Source organism: Ptychodera flava (assembly GCF_041260155.1).
Source record: "Ptychodera flava strain L36383 chromosome 23 unlocalized genomic scaffold, AS_Pfla_20210202 Scaffold_24__1_contigs__length_23054250_pilon, whole genome shotgun sequence".
In the NCBI taxonomy this organism is placed as follows: domain Eukaryota; kingdom Metazoa; phylum Hemichordata; class Enteropneusta; family Ptychoderidae; genus Ptychodera; species Ptychodera flava.
Window position 1 is genome coordinate 10,022,778 of NW_027248278.1, and position 21,709 is coordinate 10,044,486.

The following is a 21,709-nucleotide window of genomic DNA, read 5'->3' on the forward strand; positions in this document are numbered from 1 at the left end:
CTCCCTGAATAATTCCATAAATCGTATGCCCCTTCCTGGTTTCGGTGTCAGATACCTTGTCTCACACTGCCCAATTCCAAATCCACCGAAACAGTCGTATCTTTTGTCTGAAAATATACCGTGCCTTACAATATACAATGCCACATTGATATCAATTCTCTACAGAGCATTTAAGTCTTTGATGTCACTCTTTCAAAACATTTGAATTTTATACTCCCCAGAACGACATTGAATAATTTTATAATTTCATTAGGAACATAGCAGAAGTCCTTGTTCCAGGATTCAGTAAATATCAGTGGACAATGCTATTTTTTCAGCCTCATCAGCAAGACCAAAGTATAGTGGCCCCATATTAACTGTAGTACAATTCCATGTTGTCATCTGGGGCATTTTTAACGTAATGACTGAAGGTCACCATGTTATTGTGATGGGCTTTGGTTGACGTCGTCCATTGAAAATTTTCCATAAACAACAAAAAGTCAAAAACCACTGAATAGACTGTGTTGATATTTGGTTCAGATGTTCAGATTGTGTTCAAGGTTCCGATTCCTAAAAATGGAGTTAAACGGTGTAGCAGTTTGGAAGGTACACTAATCCTGCATTTTGGACTTCTATGAGTTGTGGAACAGAAATGTGGTTTTGATAAATGTTAAAAATATGCAGGACTGGTGATTCGAAGTATCAGAGATTTCTAAGCTCTTTTGGGCAACAAAAGTGATAAAAAAAACATTTCATATTTTAGATTCTAATTTGAGATGACCCTTGGCATTTGACCTATGACCTATATACTTGACCTATTTATACGCACATGTACATGATATAGTGGGAGAGATTTGTAGTGTCGTTCAAACATGGTCTGTTTGCATGGAAATAAGATTTGTTTGTGACTTCAGTTCATTTGTCATTGATAATGGTGATGCTTTGAAAGTGGACTGACCCATGCTACACCGGAACATTTTTTGTGTTCCATGACAACAGCCTGAGACGACAAAAGCCCTGAAGATTTCTATTGTTGTGTCCCAACATTATCTCACATCTGATCACTTCAATCAAGTAAACATCCTTGAGTCAATATACAGACTTTGACATTCACATTGAAGTTACAAGTTTTAGGTTAGTTATCAAGCTTGCACCAGCATCTGTCCTGAGCATCTGTCTGTGTGTTCTCACAGGAAATTACAGGGAACAAAATTATTTGAGAAGTTTCTCTCCTTTAAATAGAAGCTATATTACAATTTAAACCTGTCATGGATGGATTGCTCTCAAATGATCTGAAACACAGTTATTGCCCATTAGCAACAAATCTATAGCAAGATTTATGTAAAGTTCATGAACTTACACAAGGTATTAGACAAAAAGATGACCATGACTTTGCTGCCCTACTTGATCATCTTGCCCCCTTAAATTGACTAATATTTATAGACCTTTTTGTAATAAGGGTGGCAGGCAAGATTGGCTTTACGTTTCCAACACCATGGTATGGACCAATTCCTGTGGTGGCTTTCTACCAACCTTTTAGCAGTAATTCAGTTTATTCCTATTTATTTCATTCTGGTTTCCTTAGCTTAGTGTATAATTTTGTAATCTTAATTACTGTCAACTTAGCTTTACTACACTTATTCAAACCTCATTATTCTTACACTACTGTTATACCTTATAACCCAAAAATTTTTCAAGAGATGCATACATGATTGTCACTCAACAAACCATTTACAAATATGTCTTCTGCTTGTTTCTCCATATACATATACATGTCCCCTTTCTCACAAAAATGGTCTTAAAATCGCAATGTGAAAAATAGTCTTTCAGCTATATGTTGCACATTGACTTCATGGTCTATCTAATTCACAGTGAGGGGTTGTTGATAAATGCTGACAATACTAGGGCCTAGGTGGTCATTATGTCCCAGTGCCATTGGCGGTATTTTTTTTATCTGTTCACAATACTCAAAATTCATAGACAAGCCCGTAAGGTGAATGTAATGTTCTTGAGGTATATACCACATCATCTTTTGAGATGTCATCATTTGTCAGTTAAACCTCTGCTGCCTCTCTCAGCAAATCATTGATTTTTTTTCAACATCTTTCAAGATAAGCAAGTGTGAAGGAGAATACCATCTCGCTGATGACTGACAACTGCCCATTGCAACAATGGGAATCAAAGTCCCTGAATTGAACTCTTTCACCACCATGGTTTGGTGCAAACCCATTGTATCACTGATCGTCATGGACTGTGTGAGATGCAGGGTAGAGTTTCTTCAAGTCAGTGAATTTAGAAAATCATTTGCAACAGTTTCTCTTGTGTCTCTTCTATTTCAAACAAGCCTATTTGAAATTTGGCAGACCAGGTCCAGTTTTTCTGGTGATCAAACATGTTGCCTTCACAATAGATCTGGAGATACAAGTGAAGGCTTGGGAAACAATGGTCCATGCATTGCATTTTGCTTCCTTATGTACCCACCACAATCTGATTTCATCAAGAGTCCAGAACTACATTCAGATTATGTACAAAACATCAAACATTGCACAAATTTAATTATTATAATAAATGTTTTATTATGAAAGGTTAATAGGATTGTCATATTTCACTGTGTTCTGTAAAATCTCACTGACTTTCATCTCAAAGTAACATTTAGAGACCAGCTGAAATAGGATGTGATAACGGGAAACTCAATCCAGTTTTATCCTTGTTACATAACAGTAGTATTGTTCCATTAAACTGACAATAAAGTTTATGGATTAGGAAAATAATGTAGTGACACTGTGCTCCCATTTTATGGAAATACTTAGTACTAGCACACACATAACATTGCATTTCTTATATCCCAGCAGATATGCAATGCTTCACCTCATAATTACATTCACACAAAAATTGCCACAAATACACAAATTTCACCATTTCAATGAATCCTATTTTGGTAATCCTATTTTGGTCATTCCTAGGAACTTGTAAACCAAATTTTAAAGCAATTGGACCATTGGTTTCACAAAAGATTTTTTGACAAAAATGGTAAAAATAAAGAAAAAATTCATTAGAAATAGGAGATAACCAATATTGGCACCAAATCAATACAAGTCAAAGTGCATGGCCTAAAGTATGACATTTACCAGATAAGTAGTTCCCGAGTTCTTGATTTTCAACTTTTTTGTACCTCATTTGAATTTTTATGATGCTGACATGTTCTTTTGAAGAACACCACACCTACATCATGTGCAACATCACTTTACCAAAATTCGGCTTGACCCTTGCAGCTGTTCTCAAGTTCTTGCTGTGGATATACTTAAATACATTTATACATACACACAAACAGACTGACTGACTGCTGTGGACATACATTCATATATACATATATACACTGGTTTCAGAGAATAATTTTTTGACAAAAATGACAAAAATAGTGAAAAAATTCATTAACAATAGAAAAAGCCAATATTGGTATCAAAACAATACATATAAGCATGCATGGCCTAAGGTACCTAAAGTTCTTGATTTTTGACCATTTTCACCTTTTTTTTACTACCTCTTTGCATATTTATGACACTGACAGCCTGACAGGTTCTGCTGATATGCATCTGGCACGGATGATTAAATCTAATTGGCCGATTGTCACTATTCACTGCAACTTAGGGAGTCTATTGAGTATAATTCAATGATAATGGTAAGATTCACCAAACCAATTGGATAACAGCTTCTGAGCTACTGCACATTAGCCCAACAGGTTCATTTGAACAACAGCACATCTACATACATAGAGCATCACTGCGCCAAAAATCAGCTTGACATGCGCAGTGGTTCACAAGTTTTTGATCTGGATGGACTGACAGACAGACATGTTTCCACCATATAACTTGGCTTCTGGTAGCCATATATGTATGGCAAATGGGAGCTAAACATTGAATTAATAGAGTTAACCATCTACATACATACAGACTAACAGACAGACATATTACATACAGACATTTTTCCACCATATAATCTCCCAGTTGCCATATATGTATGGCAAATTGGAGCTAAAAATTGAATTGAAGTAATACAAAATTAACCATCTTTCAAGAAGTACAGTTGGTGCTGAGGGTACCCATGTCACACAAGACAGTACATTATTCAGGATTTCATATCCTAAATTTCAATCTACCACTACTCAATATCATTTCATCTGGTTCATAGCCTACTGATGGTCGAGTTACAAAAGTTGTATGATTGATCATGGCTGTCAGTTCTCTCTACCCTATGTAGCTTTAGACAGCCTACATACGTAGGGAGAAATGAGCTACAGGGCAAACAGTGTCGGCGCAATAGACTTGGCTTGGAAAGTGCAACATCTAATGCTGCCTAACAAAGATGCCATATTTTTCGCCCTTACTTGCTTAAATCAAATGCTAGCATTATGTCCAGATTTTTTTTCAAATCTTGATAGGAATTGCACTAATATATATTCTGTAGCTTTTTAAATCAAATCTTGATATATATTGCACTAGTATATATTCTTAAGCTTGCAATGCTCTTCTGATTTTACCTATGAGTAAAAGTATCCTTCTATGCACTAAATTATCGCTCAGCATCATTTGTTATCACCTTCCATCTTGGCAAGTGGTGGCATAATAAATATATTGTCTAGAATCAGGGGTACCTTAAGAATTGTAGATTAGATATAAGAAATTAATGCCCTGATGCCCTATGTTCAGGGTGATTTTCTGAGTCTTGACAGGAAAACCTTACTCAATGTCTGAAAGTCTGGCGTTTCAGACATCAGCCTTCTCATTAAGATGACATTATCAACGTTGGTGGCACTAAACAGATGGAGGACAGAGCTGAAAATATGGACTTCGGAACTGAATGGAGAATGGAATGTGAAATGTGATGGATACCCTTTTGCAGGAAATAGTATAGTTTTGAGGATGGCCATATCTGAATAAAAGATAACGGTCAGAGTTTATCATTGTGAGAAGTATTGTTGTACACTTTGAAATAGCTGCCTGTTGATTTTAGCATTTTCAGATTTTCATTGCCACCAGTAGGTTTTTAATTTAGCTAACGAGACACCCTAACTAAAGTAAATATAGCAAAAGTTTAATTGGCGGCAAAATGACAGACTGAGCAGAATTCTCTAAAAAAAGATGCTAGCTAGAATGTGTTTTATAGTGTATACTTGGATCAGCAGTTAGTCTGTACTCAGTTGGTCATGAAGTATCAAATGACGCTGTTTTGAACATCTACTGCAGGGGAAGCTTTTCTGACAAAAGTGACAACCATGTGGTTTTTCTCCATGGGTTCTCATATGGGTTCTGCATACATCCCGGCGACTAAACCGCTTGCCGCATAGTCCACACTTGTAGGGCCTTTCTCCTGTGTGAGTCGTGATGTGGTTCTTGAGATGCATGGAGCGTTTAAATCTCTTGCCGCAGTACTTGCACGGGTATGGTCGAATACTTTTGTCTTTGCCAAGAATACGAGGTCTAACAGGAGCCCTCTGTACATCTGCGGCATTCCGCTGCATACCAGAGGTGCCACGGAGAGTTTGAAAGTGAGATGAAAGGTGGTTTCTCAGTTCTGTGACACTCTTTGTTTGCTTCCCACAAAATCTGCATATAAGATTCTGACTAGTACCCGGTGGAGATGCTGACGATGGCGCTATAATTGAAGTAGATGCCAAATAGGCGTTACCAGACGCACACTCTAAACCAACAGGCAGAGAAAAAGCACCTGTTTTGACAGCTGGTGGAGTGGTCATCTTTACGGAAGTGATGTAATCCTGCATTTTGTTAGGTATTGATAAGGCATTTGTCTCTTGTATCTCGTAAAAGGCACTGTTTTCACCGTTATGGCTCATCTGTTGTGGTTGAAACAAGTCTCTTGTGTCATCAGCAGTATCACTCTCAATTTCATCGATGAGAATAACATCACCTAATTTGTTTTGTTGTACCGGTTGATCAGATAGAGACGACACTTGGTGATGTGTATTTCCAGAATTCACTAGACCTTGTACCCTATGAGATTTCGGAGTTTGTCTGTGTGGATGCAATCTTGATTCTGTTTGCGAGATAGGTTTCCTATTTGCATATCCAGGGTTATAATCTGTTGCTTGGAGAGAGAGATGCTGTCTTGAAGTACTTTCTGCAATGCTTTGAAAATGCTCAGAGTCACACACTTCTTTTTGAACGACGTAGTTGCCATCTTCAACAATCCATTCATGTTTTTCTAGCTTCACCCTGACATCTGGTTCATTGTCAGCTGTTGTACTCATTTCTTCTTCTGGAAAATCTTCATCAGTTCTCCTTGTAGACATCTCCCTTTCTCCGGACATTTCATCAGAACTTTGTGAACTTAGAGCCATACCAACACCAGACTGCTTTTCAACTCTTCCAACAGTTCTGTTTTCACGCTCTCTTTTTCTTCCACTGTCATTTTCTGTGAACACTGATGTTGTTATGTGCATCTGCAGGGCTCCACTGTCACACAGGAAGTTAATGATTGATGATTTTTCTGAGAAATAAAAAAATTCTGTTAATCTGTTGCCAAAATGAATGTACAAATTTCAAGAACTTGGATGTGGACAAAGCCCTATTTAAAATCCCGCCAAAGTCATATTTCACCATCAGATCATATTGGTTAATACCAATGTCACAAATTTGTATTTTAGTAAAGACTTGAACATTTGAAGGCACCTGAAAACATGGATGATGTAATTATGATTTTACAGACTATCAAACCTGCTATCACATACCAAGTCAGTGAAAAAATGTACCGTTTTAGCTCATTACTGCTTTTTACTGATTGGACTACATTTCATCAATCTACCTGTTGTATGAATATGATATGAAAGAACCAGAATATATTGGTGAAAGTCAGTGTTACATCATCATTGACAAGATTATAACAAGATTATTACCTTGGTTTGTCAAACTGTTGTTTTTTAAACGGTGTAACAATCCTGTGGTCACACTCTCCAGACAGTTCCCAAGATGCACTTCTTTGTTCATTCTGACAACTTCATCCCAAATACAACAACAATCTGCAAACGAAATCAAAAAGACCCAATTTGATCAGCTGTCAGTTGTGTGTGTTTGGTGCTTGCAAACAAATACAAAGTATGCAGTATGAATGAAATGGCCGTGATACTCTGTGATGTTTGATCCCTGTGAGTGTATTTGCCATACTGTGATACTCTGTGATGTTTGATCCCTGAGTGTATTTGCCATACATCATCATGTGCCTCCATATTGAGACTGCACATAGACTCTCGAGTTTTTCTCGAGAGTCTATGGACTGCAGTAGAAAGGTGTAGTTTGTGCACATGCAGTCCTTCATTGGGCTACGCAAATCACACATGTAGAATACACCTGAAAATAGATCATATCCTTGAGTCACACCATGGAGATGCAAGCAAGATTCATTTGTATATACCCATAAACGCTCTGCATAGCAGGGCTGTGTGTACCGGCTATAGGCCTCCCACCTATAGCCTATAGCCAGTAACACGGCCCTGCTACACAGAGCTATTCCATGGCCACGCCCACTCCCTTTCATCAATCTCCTGGGCTGCAGGACTCCATGGCTTATCAGACCATGGACTGTCAAAAAGAAAGACTATGAGATTACAGTGGAGTCCTGACGATTCACATCTGCTGATACTGGTAGTTTGAGGCTGACACTTTTGACCTCAGTGACCCGGGATCATATCTGATCTTATACTAATATCTGTTATCCACTGTCCATTGTTTTGGTTATTTTTGAAAAAAGTGTCTTGTAATTCACTACCATGATCATGGCTGAATACTTGGTATTCATCCTGTTACAAGCAAATCCTGTATCAGTGCTGAGAGCTGGATGTCCTGATGTAACACTTCAAATGTGCGTGTGTTTGCAGCCACGGCTAAATTTACAGGGTCCCTCCACGCTGCATATTTCATCATCATTGCGTAGAAGTGAGAAAAGGCATTTTTCATAGAGAAAATGTAGAAAATAAAACAAAACATGCAAAGCGGAAAGCCACTCGCCCTTTCAATAATATCATATAGAATGTCACGATTTAGGAAGCATTGCCTTTGACTGTAAAATGACTCGTTGTCATTTCAACTTGTAGACAAAGTTGTTTACATAAAGACGACCATGGAGGTCAAGCGTCTGCTTCCATGATTATAAGGGAGAACTGTATGATTTCTGAGGGGTGGATAAGAAATATTTTGGCACCATTTTTTTCCCTCACTGTTGCAGCATATTTTCTTTTGACAGTCTATATTTTTTAATTCGGGCCATTATAGGTTCACATTTTCTTCTCCTTCACTTGCCGACATCCCCGATCCTCACAGAAATGAAATGGTTCTCCCTTACCTTGTGGAGACGCGGACGCTGTTGTTGACTGCGCCCTGGTATGCGTTTCCTGATGATGTTCAACTGGGGTCGACGTTGAGTTATACGCTTGCGACCTCACACGGTCACCATTTTCTGCAAATTCAACCTTGATGGTCTTCAAGAGAGGGACATTCAAACCAATTTGCATATCCATCGGATGTCACGTTTGGTTCAACTGTTCGTTGGCAGTAAAATTGATGGATATTTTAGCACACAGAGGACTGCACAGCACTGCAGTATCGCTCAAATATTGTTTACGTTGTTAACCTCAGACTTAGTTTTAGATTCATTTTCGGTTTCGACAAAAATGAAATCTAGACGAATTTTCGCAATTTCTAAAGGGATTCAAACCGGTCAGTTACACATTTGCTAGCTACATTTATCGTTTATTGCATAGCAATTGAGTATGTCTTATTATGTAAATCAAGCATTTCCACAGGAAATTATAGCAGTTTGTCAGAAAAAAAGGCGCACATTTATCTAGTGGTATTTGAAATGGAATATGATTGCTAAATATATTATATATATATATATATATATATATATATATATATTATATATATATATATATATATATATATATATATATATATATATATATATATATATATATATATTATTGTTATTATTATTTATATCATTACCACAAATAAAAGCTTACAGAGAAGTTAATTATGTGAGTAAATAATGGTTGAAATTAATACATTTGTCATAATTAAACAAAAAGATATATATATATATATATATATATATATATATATATATATATATATATATATATATATACACACACACACATATGTGTATGTGTGTGTTTGCTAACAATCACATCACATCTGCTAACATCAATTTACAAATGTTTACACAATATTCTTGTTGTAGTCTTAGGTTTTTGATATGTAATTAGATGTTAATGTCATAATTGTCCCATTTATGTATAATTATGCTAAGTTTTCAAGCTTTCCAAGTTCTCATCATGTATATAGCAATAATTTTGATATCGTTTTCAATAAATAGTTTGTTATTGCAGCCTGTTTTGTTTATCTGAATTGTTTAGTATTAAAATACCAGGTATGGTATTAAAATCATTGATGAGTTAACAGAAAAAAACAAGCCACAAATGTTTGACGTGGGCAAAATTTATATTAATTGATGATAATTTCGTGGGCGATCCATTTTTGTATAAATTTGATGACACTGAATATCTTGTCGCTGTCTTCGATAGAAAAATGCTAACAAATTTTAAAGGAAAGTAAAATTTATTCACGAGTAGTAAGTTGATTGTAGATATGACTACCAACAACATGAAATGCCATGTGTACATAACCATTTGATTTCTGGGGTGGGGGATGGATGATTTTTGGAAAAAAAAAACATCGTCAGCAGGTGAAGAAAAAGAAAAGAAGATGATCCAGTGATAGCTGGGTCCCAGACACTTCGTAACAAAACCACTTCGTACTATACTATCTCGTCTCATACCATTTCGCACCAAAATCACTTCGTACCAAAACAACCTCGTACCAAAACCTCTTCGCGCGTCTCAAAAGCATCGTCGTACACCACGCCCTCTTCGGCGAGTCTTATCACCCAACGCCGAAAATGATTGATTTTGCGTAGGTCAGCGGAGCGGAAATTATTGCTCTGGCCAAAGGGTCCTCAGGCTCCGATGATGATGATGTTGTTGTTTTTATTATTGTTGTTGTTGTTGTTGATAGTATTTGCAGAAAAGAACAAAGTATGCGCTGCGAAATTCAATACAGCCTAACTATACATGTGCGTTGCAGCCTAACTATACTATGCGTTGCAAATTCAATACAGCCTAACTATACATGTGCGTTGTTGCCTAACTATACATGTGCGTTGCAAATTCAATACAGCCTAACATTACCCAAGGGTTGTCACTTCATTGCCACACACTTTTTTTCAATCGCCAAAAATGCACCTAGCAAGCATCGAAATCGGTAAAATTCGACGTAGGGTCAAAGCACATTAGTCCTTCTCAATCATACTCAGACATTTTTACTTCTTGCCGATGAAAAGTCGACAAATCGGCAGGTTTTTCAATGCATCTAGTCGTCTCTTGATTCCAGATTTAGTCACGTGGGTGCATTTCAATTGAACCAATAGCAGAGCACGTACTGAACGAATGGGCCCGACGTGAAAACCCGGCAGTAACGTAAGTTTCTCACGTCTTTGGAAAGAACGTTCTCTTGCTATGGGTGAACTGGAACTGTTAAAGTTACCAGAATTTCATAAGCAGACGAACGCAGACAGTGTCACCCATAGTCTTCAAAAGACATAAGAAACTTACGTTACTGCCGGGTTTTCACGCTGGGCCCATCCAGCTCTGCTATATCATAGTTCACGTACTGAACGAATGGGCCCGACGTGAAAACCCGGCAGTAACGTAAGTTTCTCACGTCTTTGGAAAGAACGTTCTCTTGCTATGGTGAACTGGAACTGTTAAAGTTACCAGAATTTCATAAGCAGACGAACGCAGACAGTGTCACCCATAGTCTTCAAAAGACATAAGAAACTTACGTTACTGCCGGGTTTTCACGCTGGGCCCATCCAGCTCTGCTATTGGTTCGATTTGAAATGCGCCCACGTGACTAGATCTTTCGCGGGGCCTTTTATAAATCTGGAATCAAGAGACGACTAGATGCATTGAAAAACCTGCCGATTTGTCGACTTTTCATCGGCAAGAAGTAAAAATGTCTGAGTATGATTGAGAAGGACTAATGTGCTTTGACCCTACGTCGAATTTTACCGATTTCGATGCTTGCTAGGTGCATTTTTGGCGATTGAAAAAAAGTGTGTGGCAATGAAGTGACAACCCTTGGGTAATGTTAGGCTGTATTGAATTTGCAACGCACATGTATAGTTAGGCAACAACGCACATGTATAGTTAGGCTGTATTGAATTTGCAACGCATAGTATAGTTAGGCTGCAACGCACATGTATAGTTAGGCTGTATTGAATTTCGCAGCGCATACTTTGTTCTTTCTGCAAATACTATCAACAACAACAACAACAATAATAAAAACAACAACATCATCATCATCGGAGCCTGAGGACCCTTTGCTCTGGCCTGCGAGAATGCTCAAAAGTCACGTCGCTCCAAACACAGTTGTGGAGGGACCGTGCTCCAAATAATTTCGCCCCTAAAACAACACCAGTTCGCCAAAAATCGCCAACCGGCACCCTTCTCAATCCCAGGTTCTCGCATTAGCAAATGTGTCAATAGCCCATTAACAGTTTGTCATTCTTTTGTTTTCCATTGAATATTTTATCAAATAACTAATATTTATATTAGATAAATCTGATAATTGAGTGGGGGCTTTAAGCTGAAAATAACCACCACTGCCATGCATCGAAGTTTTCATCATCACCTTTCTATCATCCCGGGACTGAAATCCTGAAAATGTGCACATTTCGAGAAAATGACATCTTGCAATTCCGCGCACGGCCCCTGAGTTGTAGCATTTAGTAGTTTGCTTTTTTCGTTCTTTCAGTTACCACGGTTTCAAGTAAGAATAAATCCTGACAACACATTAATGCTTCCAAGTTGCAGGTAAAACCAGTGATGATACATCGTAGCATCGTTTTTAAGGATCAGTTGGTAGTATTATGATGGTTCGATACTTTTTGCGAAGTGGTTTTAGTACGAGATGGTACTTGGGCGAAGTGGCATTGGACGAGGTAGTACTTGGGACGAGGTGGTTTTGGTATGAAATGGTTAGGGACGAAGTAGTGTGGGGTGAATTGCTACGAAGTGTCTGGACCCCTCCAGGAATGTATCGAGAAAAAAGATCATAGCAGACTAACAATAATTGTCACATAATCATGTGGGAAATCTGACTCACTCTTTCTCTTGCACAGCGCTAACATTTCCTAAAGACATGAGGAAGTCCAATGTCTCTTTGCCAGTATTCGTGCTTTTAACACAAGATAAAAGTTAGGGCAAAACTCGTTCCATAAAAGGCATTGTATGCGACATCCAAACGCATTTCATAGTTTATGTTGCAATAAAAATTATCATGATTAAAACTTAAATAGAGAGGTCTAGATGTGCAGTTGTTACTTAATGGCATGTAATTAACTCAAGAATTAACCGCATATTAAAAAACTGGTAATCGAAAAATAATTTCCATTGCTTCCATATACGGGGAAAAAATTGATGCAGGACACACAATAGAAAAAATAAGCTGCCATAGTGGCGGGGAAAATTTGCTGTCCTATGTTCATCACCGTACACATAATACAAAGAAGTCGTTATGAAGACAAATGGCACTTCATGTGAATCACAGTTTTTAATCTCATTAATATGCAACCTTGCTGTGGATATCTTATCTTTGAAGGTGCACACAGTGATGGGCGATAAAGGTGCGCCCTCTCGTGGAAAGAGGCAAATCGTCTGCATTTATTTACTGTGTCTTTTTATATACTCACAATTTTATTTTTAATAATAAGCTTTATAAAATATCCTGCAGATATTATGGATTTTCACTTAGAGATCCTGCTATCAACATTTTAACAAAGTCCGCACAACTTACGGTTGTTTATTCGAATTGGAATCCGAAAACGAAGTGAGATCGAAACCGACTCTAACTTCAGCATCGGGCTTTTGACCTGAACTGCGGCTAGCGGCTGCCTAGTTGACCCCGGGTTTCTTCTTCTTCTAGATAGTAGCCCTTCCATTTGTTTGGTTTATGGTAGGTAGTGCACTTTTTCATTGGCGCCGGGCCAGTTAATCTTGCAGTGTATACTCAGATTGAATACGATCGATTGAAATATAATGAGTAAACTCAATGGGCAGCAGAATTTTCTCGCCCCGAGTTGCTGTGGTTGTTTTAATCCTTAATCCCTAGATTATATAATGGACAAAGACAAGTGCACAGTGGAAAATTTGTCATTTCACAGTTGAGTTTTCACGAGGAAATCCCTCAGTTTCCCACGAATTTACTGCTGGAACGTCCGGTTCACGTTTGATCTGGATTTCAATCCGTGTAACATTTATTAGTATTCAAAATACACTATGAGAGAGTGTTGTAAGGTACAGTACTCTTAGTACAAAGTGGGAAAATTACATAATTACATAACTAAATTGCATCAGTGAATGCAATAAATGCAACAATAAACATACATGAGTAAACAACTTTGCAAAATACCTAATTACCAACTTGGGCAGAGTCACTGGAGGAACCAATTGTATTTTACAGGAAAACTGCTAATGTTAATGTTTTGTACTAACTCACGATGTTGATTGATAACAGCTTTTTTAGCTCCCATAGCCATATGTATATATGGCAATGGAAGCTATTCTTATAGGCTAGGGAAATGTCTGTATGTATGTATGTCTGTATGTCTGTATGTCTGTATGTCTGTATGTCTGTATGTCTGTCCGTCAACATCAAAAACTCCAAAACCGCTGTACATTTCATCTTGATATTTGGTGTGTACATGGATGATGGGCTGTAGATGAGATTTTGTTCAAATGAAGTTGTCATTGCCAAAAAATGCAAATTAAGTGAAAAAATGTAAAAACAGTCAAAATTGAAAAAACTCAATAACCACTGAGCAGATTACATGAAAAATTAGCATGTAAGTACTTTGGGCTGACATGAAATGATTGTGCGCATCTTGGGTCAGTATCTTGGACTTGCTATTTTTCATGAATTTTTTTGTAATTTCTCCCATTTTTGGTCAAAAAATCTCCTGCTCTGAAACCACAAGTCCGATTGATTTGAAACTTGGTATGGAAGTGCATAGGAGTGACCTTTCCCAAATTTGAGCAAATCGTGGTGAAATTTGCATATTTTTAGTTTACACGTCCATAGACTCCCATGTATAAGGCAGATCTCCATAGACTCCCATGTATAAGGCCACGAAAAATAAAAATTTAGTTTCTCATCGTATTCATATTGCGAAAAGGATGCAGTGACACAATTTTTAGTCCCCACGGATGAAGTCCAGTGAGCTTATAGATTGGGTCATGTCCGTCTGTTCGTCCATCCGTGAGTCCATCCGTTCACGCAGATATCTCGGATATTTTGACAAAATGTCATGTGACCTTGATGACCTTTGATCTCAAATATACATATTTGTCCATAACTCAGTAACCACAAGTGCTACACCCTTCATATATGGTATGATGGGACAGCTTATGACGCCACATATTGTACCTCATTAATTATGCGCATATTTAATTTTGAGCGAGCCAATAGAGCTAGAGGTCTGATTTTTGGTATATAGGGATAACTTAGCAATACAATTTTTTTTTTCAAAATGTCACGTGACCTCGGTGACCTTTGACCTCGAATATACATATTTGTCCATAACTCAGTAACCACAAGTGCTACAGCCTCATGTATGGTATGATGGGACACCTTATGACGCCACATATTGTACCTCATTAATTATGTGCATATCTAATTTTGAGCGAGCCAATAGAGCTAGAGGTCTGATTTTTGGTATATAGGGATAACTTAGCAATACAATTTTTTTGACAAAATGTCACGTGACCTCGGTGACCTTTGACCTCAAATATACATATTTGTCCATAACTCAGTAACCACAAGTGCTACAGCCTTCATGTATGGTATGATGGGACACCTTATGACGCCACATATTGTACCTCATTAATTATGCGCAAATCTAATTTTGAGCGAGCCAATAGAGCTAGAGGTCTGATTTTTGGTATATAGGGATAACTTAGCAATACAATTTTTTGACAAAATGTCACGTGACCTCGGTGACCTTTGACCTCAAATATACATATTTGTCCATAACTCAGTAACCACAAGTGCTACAGCCTTCATGTATGGTATGATGGGACACCTTATGACGCCACATATTGTACCTCATTAATTATGCACATATCTAATTTTGAGCGAGCCAATAGAGCTAGAGGTCTGATTTTTGGTATATAGGGATAACTTAGGAAAACAATTTTTTTTACAAAATGTCACGTGACCTCGGTGACCTTTGACCTCAAATATACATATTTTTCCATAACTCGGTAACCACAAGTGCTACACCCTTCATGTTTGGTATGATTGGACACCTTATGACGCCACATACTGTACCTCAATAATTATGCGCATATCTCATTCTGAGCGAGCCAATAGAGCTGGATGTCTGATTTTTGGTATATAGGATAACTATAGGAGAGAAATTTTTTGACCAAATGTCATGTGACCTCGATGACCTTTTACCTAAAATATATGTTTATGTCAATAAATAAGTAACCACAAGTGCTATGTCCTTTGTATTTAGTAGGATGGGAGACCTTATGACAACACACGCTTTACCTCATTAATTATGTACACATCTAATTCTGGGCAAGCGAATAGAGCTAGAGATCTGATTTTTTGGCATATAGGGATTAATTAGCAATATAATTTTTTTTTTCAAAATGTCATGTGACCTCGATGACCTTTGACCTTGATTATGCATATATATGCATATTTCAGTAACCACAAGTTCTATACCCTCCAATTTTGATAGGATATTAGACCTTAAGATGTCACATCTTGTACCTCATTTATAATGCGCATATGTATTTCTTGGCTGGCCAATACTGCTAGAGGTCTGATCTTTTTTCCCGATTTAGAACCATAACTTAGACATGCCTCATGTGTTTCAATTTGGGAACAACGACATAGACCTACGGTATGTGCCCATAGATCTCAACATATACACTCCAGTGATACTTCTTAATGACCACATTTTCCTGCCCCATCAAGACTAATACTCCTATTACAAGTGGGGACTATGTCATGTAAATGACTTGTTGAGTTAATGGTTGTATCACAGTATTCGATATATCTAATTCTGTATTTTTTCCATTTTATATTCTGAATAATTACATTAAACATATTTCACTGTCTCCAGTACATTTCATTTAAGTATTTTCACTTCATGCACTTTATCCCTTTCACACATGTTCAAATATCTGACCAGAGAACAAACACTAAATAGTCCAGGATGGGAGCTACAGTGTCATTGACGCTATTTTTACTAAATACAGCTGCATGCAACATTACATTACTACTTGAAATTTTGACAAATTTTCTTATTGCATGCATGGCGGCTGTTGTTACAGCTTGTAGTCTGAACGGTAAATTAGTGTGACTTTTAGTATCCTTTGTAACACAAGCAGGTTTCATTTTCGACATTCTTAGAGAAAATGTGGTCAAATATTTTGTATTTGCATATTGATGAAAGAAAAATGACCTCATTTGCGATCAGTGCCATTGACCTGGTATGTGGAAAAAACATGATTTGACTCAGCTGCCTTGTTTTGAAAATCTCTTATATTCTCTGACCTTTCAGGTATATTTTCTGTGCATGAGTAATACAAGAAAATGGAGTTACAGTCAAGACCAGGCTTGCATCAATTAAGCCGCTATGCTACTATGAATGATCTGTTATTCAAACAATTTGGTTTTCAAGTACTTGGAAACAACATCCATGAGGAGAATACAGACACATATCCCATCCTGGTCCAATCTGTTCTGAGAGAATCAGATGTAGAAATCTGGGGAGGATTTTGTGTCCGTGCATACATTGTCAAACTTGACTTTCAAAAGACTCCAGACCAACCTGAGATGTGTTTAGCCATCCTGTTGAAAAATAAGTACACTCCTGATGTGAAAAGACTGGAAGCACCATTTAAACTTCAAGCCTTTCATTTGCAGTGGATTCAGGTTGGTTTTCAAATTACATGTATCTACTTTTGCAAAAAGTTGAACATGTTTCACCTAGAGTTACACCAAGACATTTTACAAGTGATGTTTACCCTTTCAACGCCATATGGTTTGGCTCAAACTCATTAATGTCAGTGGTGATTGTAGATCTGTTTACGTGGATTTGGGGGTTAACAGCTCAAAATTGGTTTTATCAACTCTCTAGATTAGAGATTTAGTGAACTTATGTGATTTCTTTCCTTGATCCATATTGGCTGTGTGCACAATTTTACCCCTTTGAGTGCCAAAGCCAATTTTTGTTACCTTCATAAAATGTAAATGTGACAATTATTTTACAGATTTTTTTCAAAATTTTGATCAAAAACTGTAGCCAATGAAAAGTGATCTCCATTTGATCCAAAATTGTTGAAAAATTACAAAAGTATTGATAAAAATTGAAAAAATTTTGCACAAAAATTTTGGTGGTAAAGTTTACAGCATGCCATACCGTACACCAAAGGCACACAAATCTCAAAGAACTTTGCAGCAATGCTCTGTTAACTTAAATTATTTTAATTGTAAGAAAATGATGGGGAGGGGTTGGTCGTACATCACTGAACTTTTTAAACCCTTTTAGCACTGTATTGTTCTCCCGCCAAAATGTTAGGGCAAAATTTTACCAATCTTTATGAATTTTTCTGTAATTTTTTGATAATTTTGGACCAAAAGGACATCACATTACAGTTGCTACAGTTCTTTCCACAAATTTTCATATAAACCCCAGTCAATTTTGCTCAGATTTTTTGCCAAAATTTGGCAAAAATCTGAGCAAAATTGACTGGGGTTTATTTTATAAAGGGGACAAAAAGGGGTTAAGAGTGATGAATCTTTGGAATCTATAGATCAGTGTGACTTTTCCAAGGCTGTGCCCCCAAAATTTTGCTGGCACCTTTTCAAAACAGTGAAGAGGTCCAAAAGATAGTTACATTACTACTAATATGTACCTGAAAGTATCCATGCCGTGCCCAATACAATAGCTTGTTAAATCATTCTCTTGCTTTGGAATTTGAGAGATAACCAAACATACGGTATTTCTCCATAGTCTGGGTAAATTGTTTGTTGACATTTCAAAAAATTCCAACTTGAACAAACAACATGGATATTATTATGAATTTCATCCAAAAGGAAGTGTAAGTATTTGAGGACAGACAGTGAAATTAAGATTATTAGAATGACTGGACTATCCCAGCTGACACCAGTCTTTATCCTCAAAATGTCAAGCCTGCTTCATTTCCCTTGTGCACCATGGCAACAAAGATTGTTAAAATCCTTAAAGCGATAAATTTTGTTGATTCTATTGATGCTATATTGTTTAACTCCTTTAATCTCACAGAATGTATTGGGTGAAGATGTGGATGGTATGCCAGTCGGAAATTCCAAGGAAATCCTATTCATCGCTATGTATGACATTGTTGAAATGTCTGAGACAGAAAGAGCCTCATCAAATTTGAAATCGTGGAAAGAAACCAAACAAACACAAAATACATTCATGGCAGGAAATTATGATAAACTGAACAGTGTGGCAGAAGAAATTGACACTACAGGTACTGTGAACCAATCAGCTGTGAGAGAGGAGTCACATGACCCTTCACCTTCAGGTAATGGCCAGGTATGTCAGGAAATGCCAATTAACACAGTTGATAAGAATAATCAGTCAGAACTTGATGATTACATTGATGAGCAAAACCAAGAGGGAGTTAAGGATTTAGAAGGAGTAACCAAGAAAACAAGTAATTGTGACATTTCTCAAGACTTGGCCAACATTCCAAACACAGAGACCGACTCTGTGAGATCCGATGCACAGCTATCAACAAGAGAAAGCAATCAAGAAATGGTACAATCAGACACTAATTCTAATGCTGCTGCCTCAAGTAGTTTGGAAACACCAGCAGAAATGACAGAGTTTGCCTCTGGTGACAGTGAGGGCGCTAGTGATAGTGACTCATCTTTCCAGCCTGATACAGGGAGTGACAGCGATGACGAGTACGTACCACGGTACAGAACCAAGAGACAAAGAGCTGCGACACGTAGTGCAGGGTCTAAGCAAAAGAAGTTAAAATGTGAGGATTGTGGAAAGTGTTTTAAATTAGAGAGAACATACAATTTGCACATGGAATCGCATAAGAAGAACAAGACTGAAGATAAGACAAAATTGGGAAAAGGAACGCACAAACAGGAGGCCAAGAAGCAACGTTACCGATGTCGGTTTTGTGAAATAGATTTTGAACTATTTAAAGAGTTACAACAACACGTACGCTCTGAACACCCTGGACAGAAGCCATGCGTGTGTGACATGTGCGGCGCTGGTCTGACGGATATGAGCAGCCTGAACAGACATAAAGAAGTAGTTCATCAGCCTGCTAAATACCAGTGTGACGAATGCGACAAAGTCTTCAAAAGCAAAGGTGCTGTGAAAGACCACAAGATGTGGAAACATCAATGCTTGTGGAAGTTTCAGTGTGACATTTGCGGCAAAAGGGATTATAACGGGGATAGCCATAAGAAGCATGTCTTATCGCACTCCGATGAGAGGAATTTTCAATGTGAGGTGTGTGGAAAGGGTTTCAAAACAAAAGCGGCACTCAACAGACATCTGAACATTCACTCAGGAAAGAAACCATATTTATGCGAGGTCTGTGGAAAAGGTTTTGGTCGCAAAGAACACCTCAAGGAACATGAAGTGGTCCACACAAAAGTGAATACCTTCCTGTGTGATTACTGTGGAAAGAGTTTCAGCAACAAACCAAATCTGTACGTACACAGAAGGCAGCACACAGGAATACGTCCTGTGGTGTGTAAAATATGCGGAAAAGGTTTTAACCGTAAAAGAGAGCTGGCAAAACATATGCAGAAAATACATCAAAATTCAGCAACATATCAAATGCAACAACAGGATTTTGCGTATGTGTAAATGCAAATAAATATTGTGCATTTGTTATTCCATTGACCCTCCAAAATACTTGGAGGGTCTATGGTTATTTTTGATAATTCGTCAATATATACTAGTATATTCCGTCATGCATTATTTACCAAAAGAGTTCAGCAGCAGCTGTCATAAGGATAAAACGTTGGCATTAAAGATATAAGATGACCCCTTTGTAGCTATGCTGTCAGTGAAGTGGAGCTTCTTTTGGGGCAAAGATATTGTTCTCCTTTAATGGCTGGTCCAACAGGTATAATATTTGGTATACAGGTCCAGGTCCCTGGGGATGACCTCATTCAGATCTTGTTCAAATTTTGATGAAATGCATATTTGTATTTTGAGGCATGTTTTGTCTTTTTTGGTCAAAACATTTTTACAAAATCTTCAAATCTAATAGTCAGACTGCTTCAATATTTGTCCTTTAGGTCCCTAAGGAAAACCTGTTTTAGACTTCTTCAAATTGTGCAGAAATATGCAAATGTTTACTTTTTGAGGCAATTTGTGTTGTCTTTGGTCACAGGATCATTTCACCAAAACAGTCTGTCTAATGGCTTTTATATTTTGCATATACCGTACTCGTCCGAGTATAAGCCCCCATTCGGTAACACTAAACAGCGGTAAAACTAGGGGAGGGACTTATACTCAAGCAACCCCATGTTATCTGCCATGGATGCTTAATTTATGCTAATTTTATGCACTATTTTCTTCATCACCACTCGATCTTTCTATGGCTTTCAAAATTGACTTTAAATACACATCCAAAGAAATTGATTAAAAAATCTCTGAATACAGAAGTGACAATTTTGGTGAAATTTCAGCATGGAAAAAATCCCCAAACTTGAAACAAGGATGTCATGTATGCTGCTGATCAACGGTAATGTGAACTGGCATGCATTGTCTACACAGAAAGGCAACTCAATATTCCAGTATCAAACTGTCTACATCTTGTGAAAACAACAATGTAGCAGTGAAAATTGTAATACTAATAGTGACCAGGAAAATGTCTTCAAAAATGAAAGGATAATTGCTTCAAACAAATGAAACTGCATGATTTAGAGGATGAAAACATCGTGGTTTCTTGAATAAAAATAAACAGTGGTGGACATGAGTGAGACTATTCCATTAAGGCAATAGGGGTGAGTAGGGTCAAAGATTCAAGAAAGTACTGGAAAAACGTGTCATTTTCCTTACGATGCTGTCTAGGGAAATCCAGTTTCCCATTGTTTTAAGGTGGTTGGAAAGGCTAGAGCGTCAGTTATAAATTTCAACAAAACTATTAAAATATAAAAGTAGTCAACATTCTCTGTGGAATAAAAAAAACTAGACATTTGGGCACAAAGGCATTGCAGAGTTATAGCCTGTTAAAACTTCTGAAAAACTGACCAAATAAGAAGTTGGGGAGTCCTTAGTGTATTAACTATGGTAGAGGTCCCCTAGCTTTTAATAAAATGTTTGAAAAGGGAAAGTCATTATTTGCTGTTTTCAGGAAAGTTTGACAAGGTGGTGCTGGCATTCAGAGTGAGTGACTGCTATTGTAAATGCATTTTTAGATTCTTTGAGTGTCAAAGAGGTGTCAAAAGTGAGATTTACCAAAAAAAACTGCTCTATGACTTCAAAAGAGGGGTGCAAATATGGCTTGTTTTCAACATTTTTGAACAGTTTTCCTACATAATTGTATACCAAT

The 21,709-nt window shown here is 37.4% G+C and overlaps 2 protein-coding genes across 2 annotated transcripts; one reads left to right on the plus strand and one right to left on the minus strand.

The window, feature by feature from the left end:
• Positions 1-2,530: 2,530 nt before the first annotated feature.
• LOC139124544 (zinc finger protein 333-like) lies at positions 2,531-8,627 on the minus strand. Its single transcript, XM_070690682.1, has 3 exons — positions 8,332-8,627; positions 6,890-7,012; positions 2,531-6,483 (listed from the first exon to the last, which is right to left on the minus strand). The coding sequence occupies exons 1-3, from the start codon at positions 8,504-8,506 to the stop codon at positions 5,162-5,164; spliced, it is 1,620 nt and encodes a 539-aa protein (XP_070546783.1). The 5' UTR covers positions 8,507-8,627; the 3' UTR covers positions 2,531-5,161.
• Positions 8,628-12,963: 4,336 nt separating this feature from the next.
• Positions 12,964-20,895, plus strand: LOC139124805 (uncharacterized). The gene is made up of 3 exons (XM_070690916.1): positions 12,964-13,067; positions 16,690-17,063; positions 18,436-20,895. The coding sequence occupies exons 2-3, from the start codon at positions 16,722-16,724 to the stop codon at positions 20,011-20,013; spliced, it is 1,920 nt and encodes a 639-aa protein (XP_070547017.1). The 5' UTR covers positions 12,964-13,067; positions 16,690-16,721; the 3' UTR covers positions 20,014-20,895.
• The last annotated feature ends 814 nt before the right edge of the window (positions 20,896-21,709 follow it).

Bases quoted from the DNA above. Each gene is read 5' to 3' on its own strand.
- LOC139124544 (XM_070690682.1), bottom strand. From the start codon at position 8,506: ATGGATATGCAAATTGGTTTGAATGTCCCTCTCTTGAAGACCATCAAG. The intron at 7,013-8,331 runs GTAAGGGAGAAC...TTTCGTTTGCAG, and splicing joins AGCGTCCGCGTCTCCACAAG to ATTGTTGTTGTATTTGGGAT. The intron at 6,484-6,889 runs GTAATAATCTTG...TTTATTTCTCAG, and splicing joins CAACAGTTTGACAAACCAAG to AAAAATCATCAATCATTAAC.
- LOC139124805 (XM_070690916.1), top strand. From the start codon at position 16,722: ATGGAGTTACAGTCAAGACCAGGCTTGCATCAATTAAGCCGCTATGCT. The intron at 17,064-18,435 runs GTTGGTTTTCAA...TTAATCTCACAG, and splicing joins TTCATTTGCAGTGGATTCAG to AATGTATTGGGTGAAGATGT.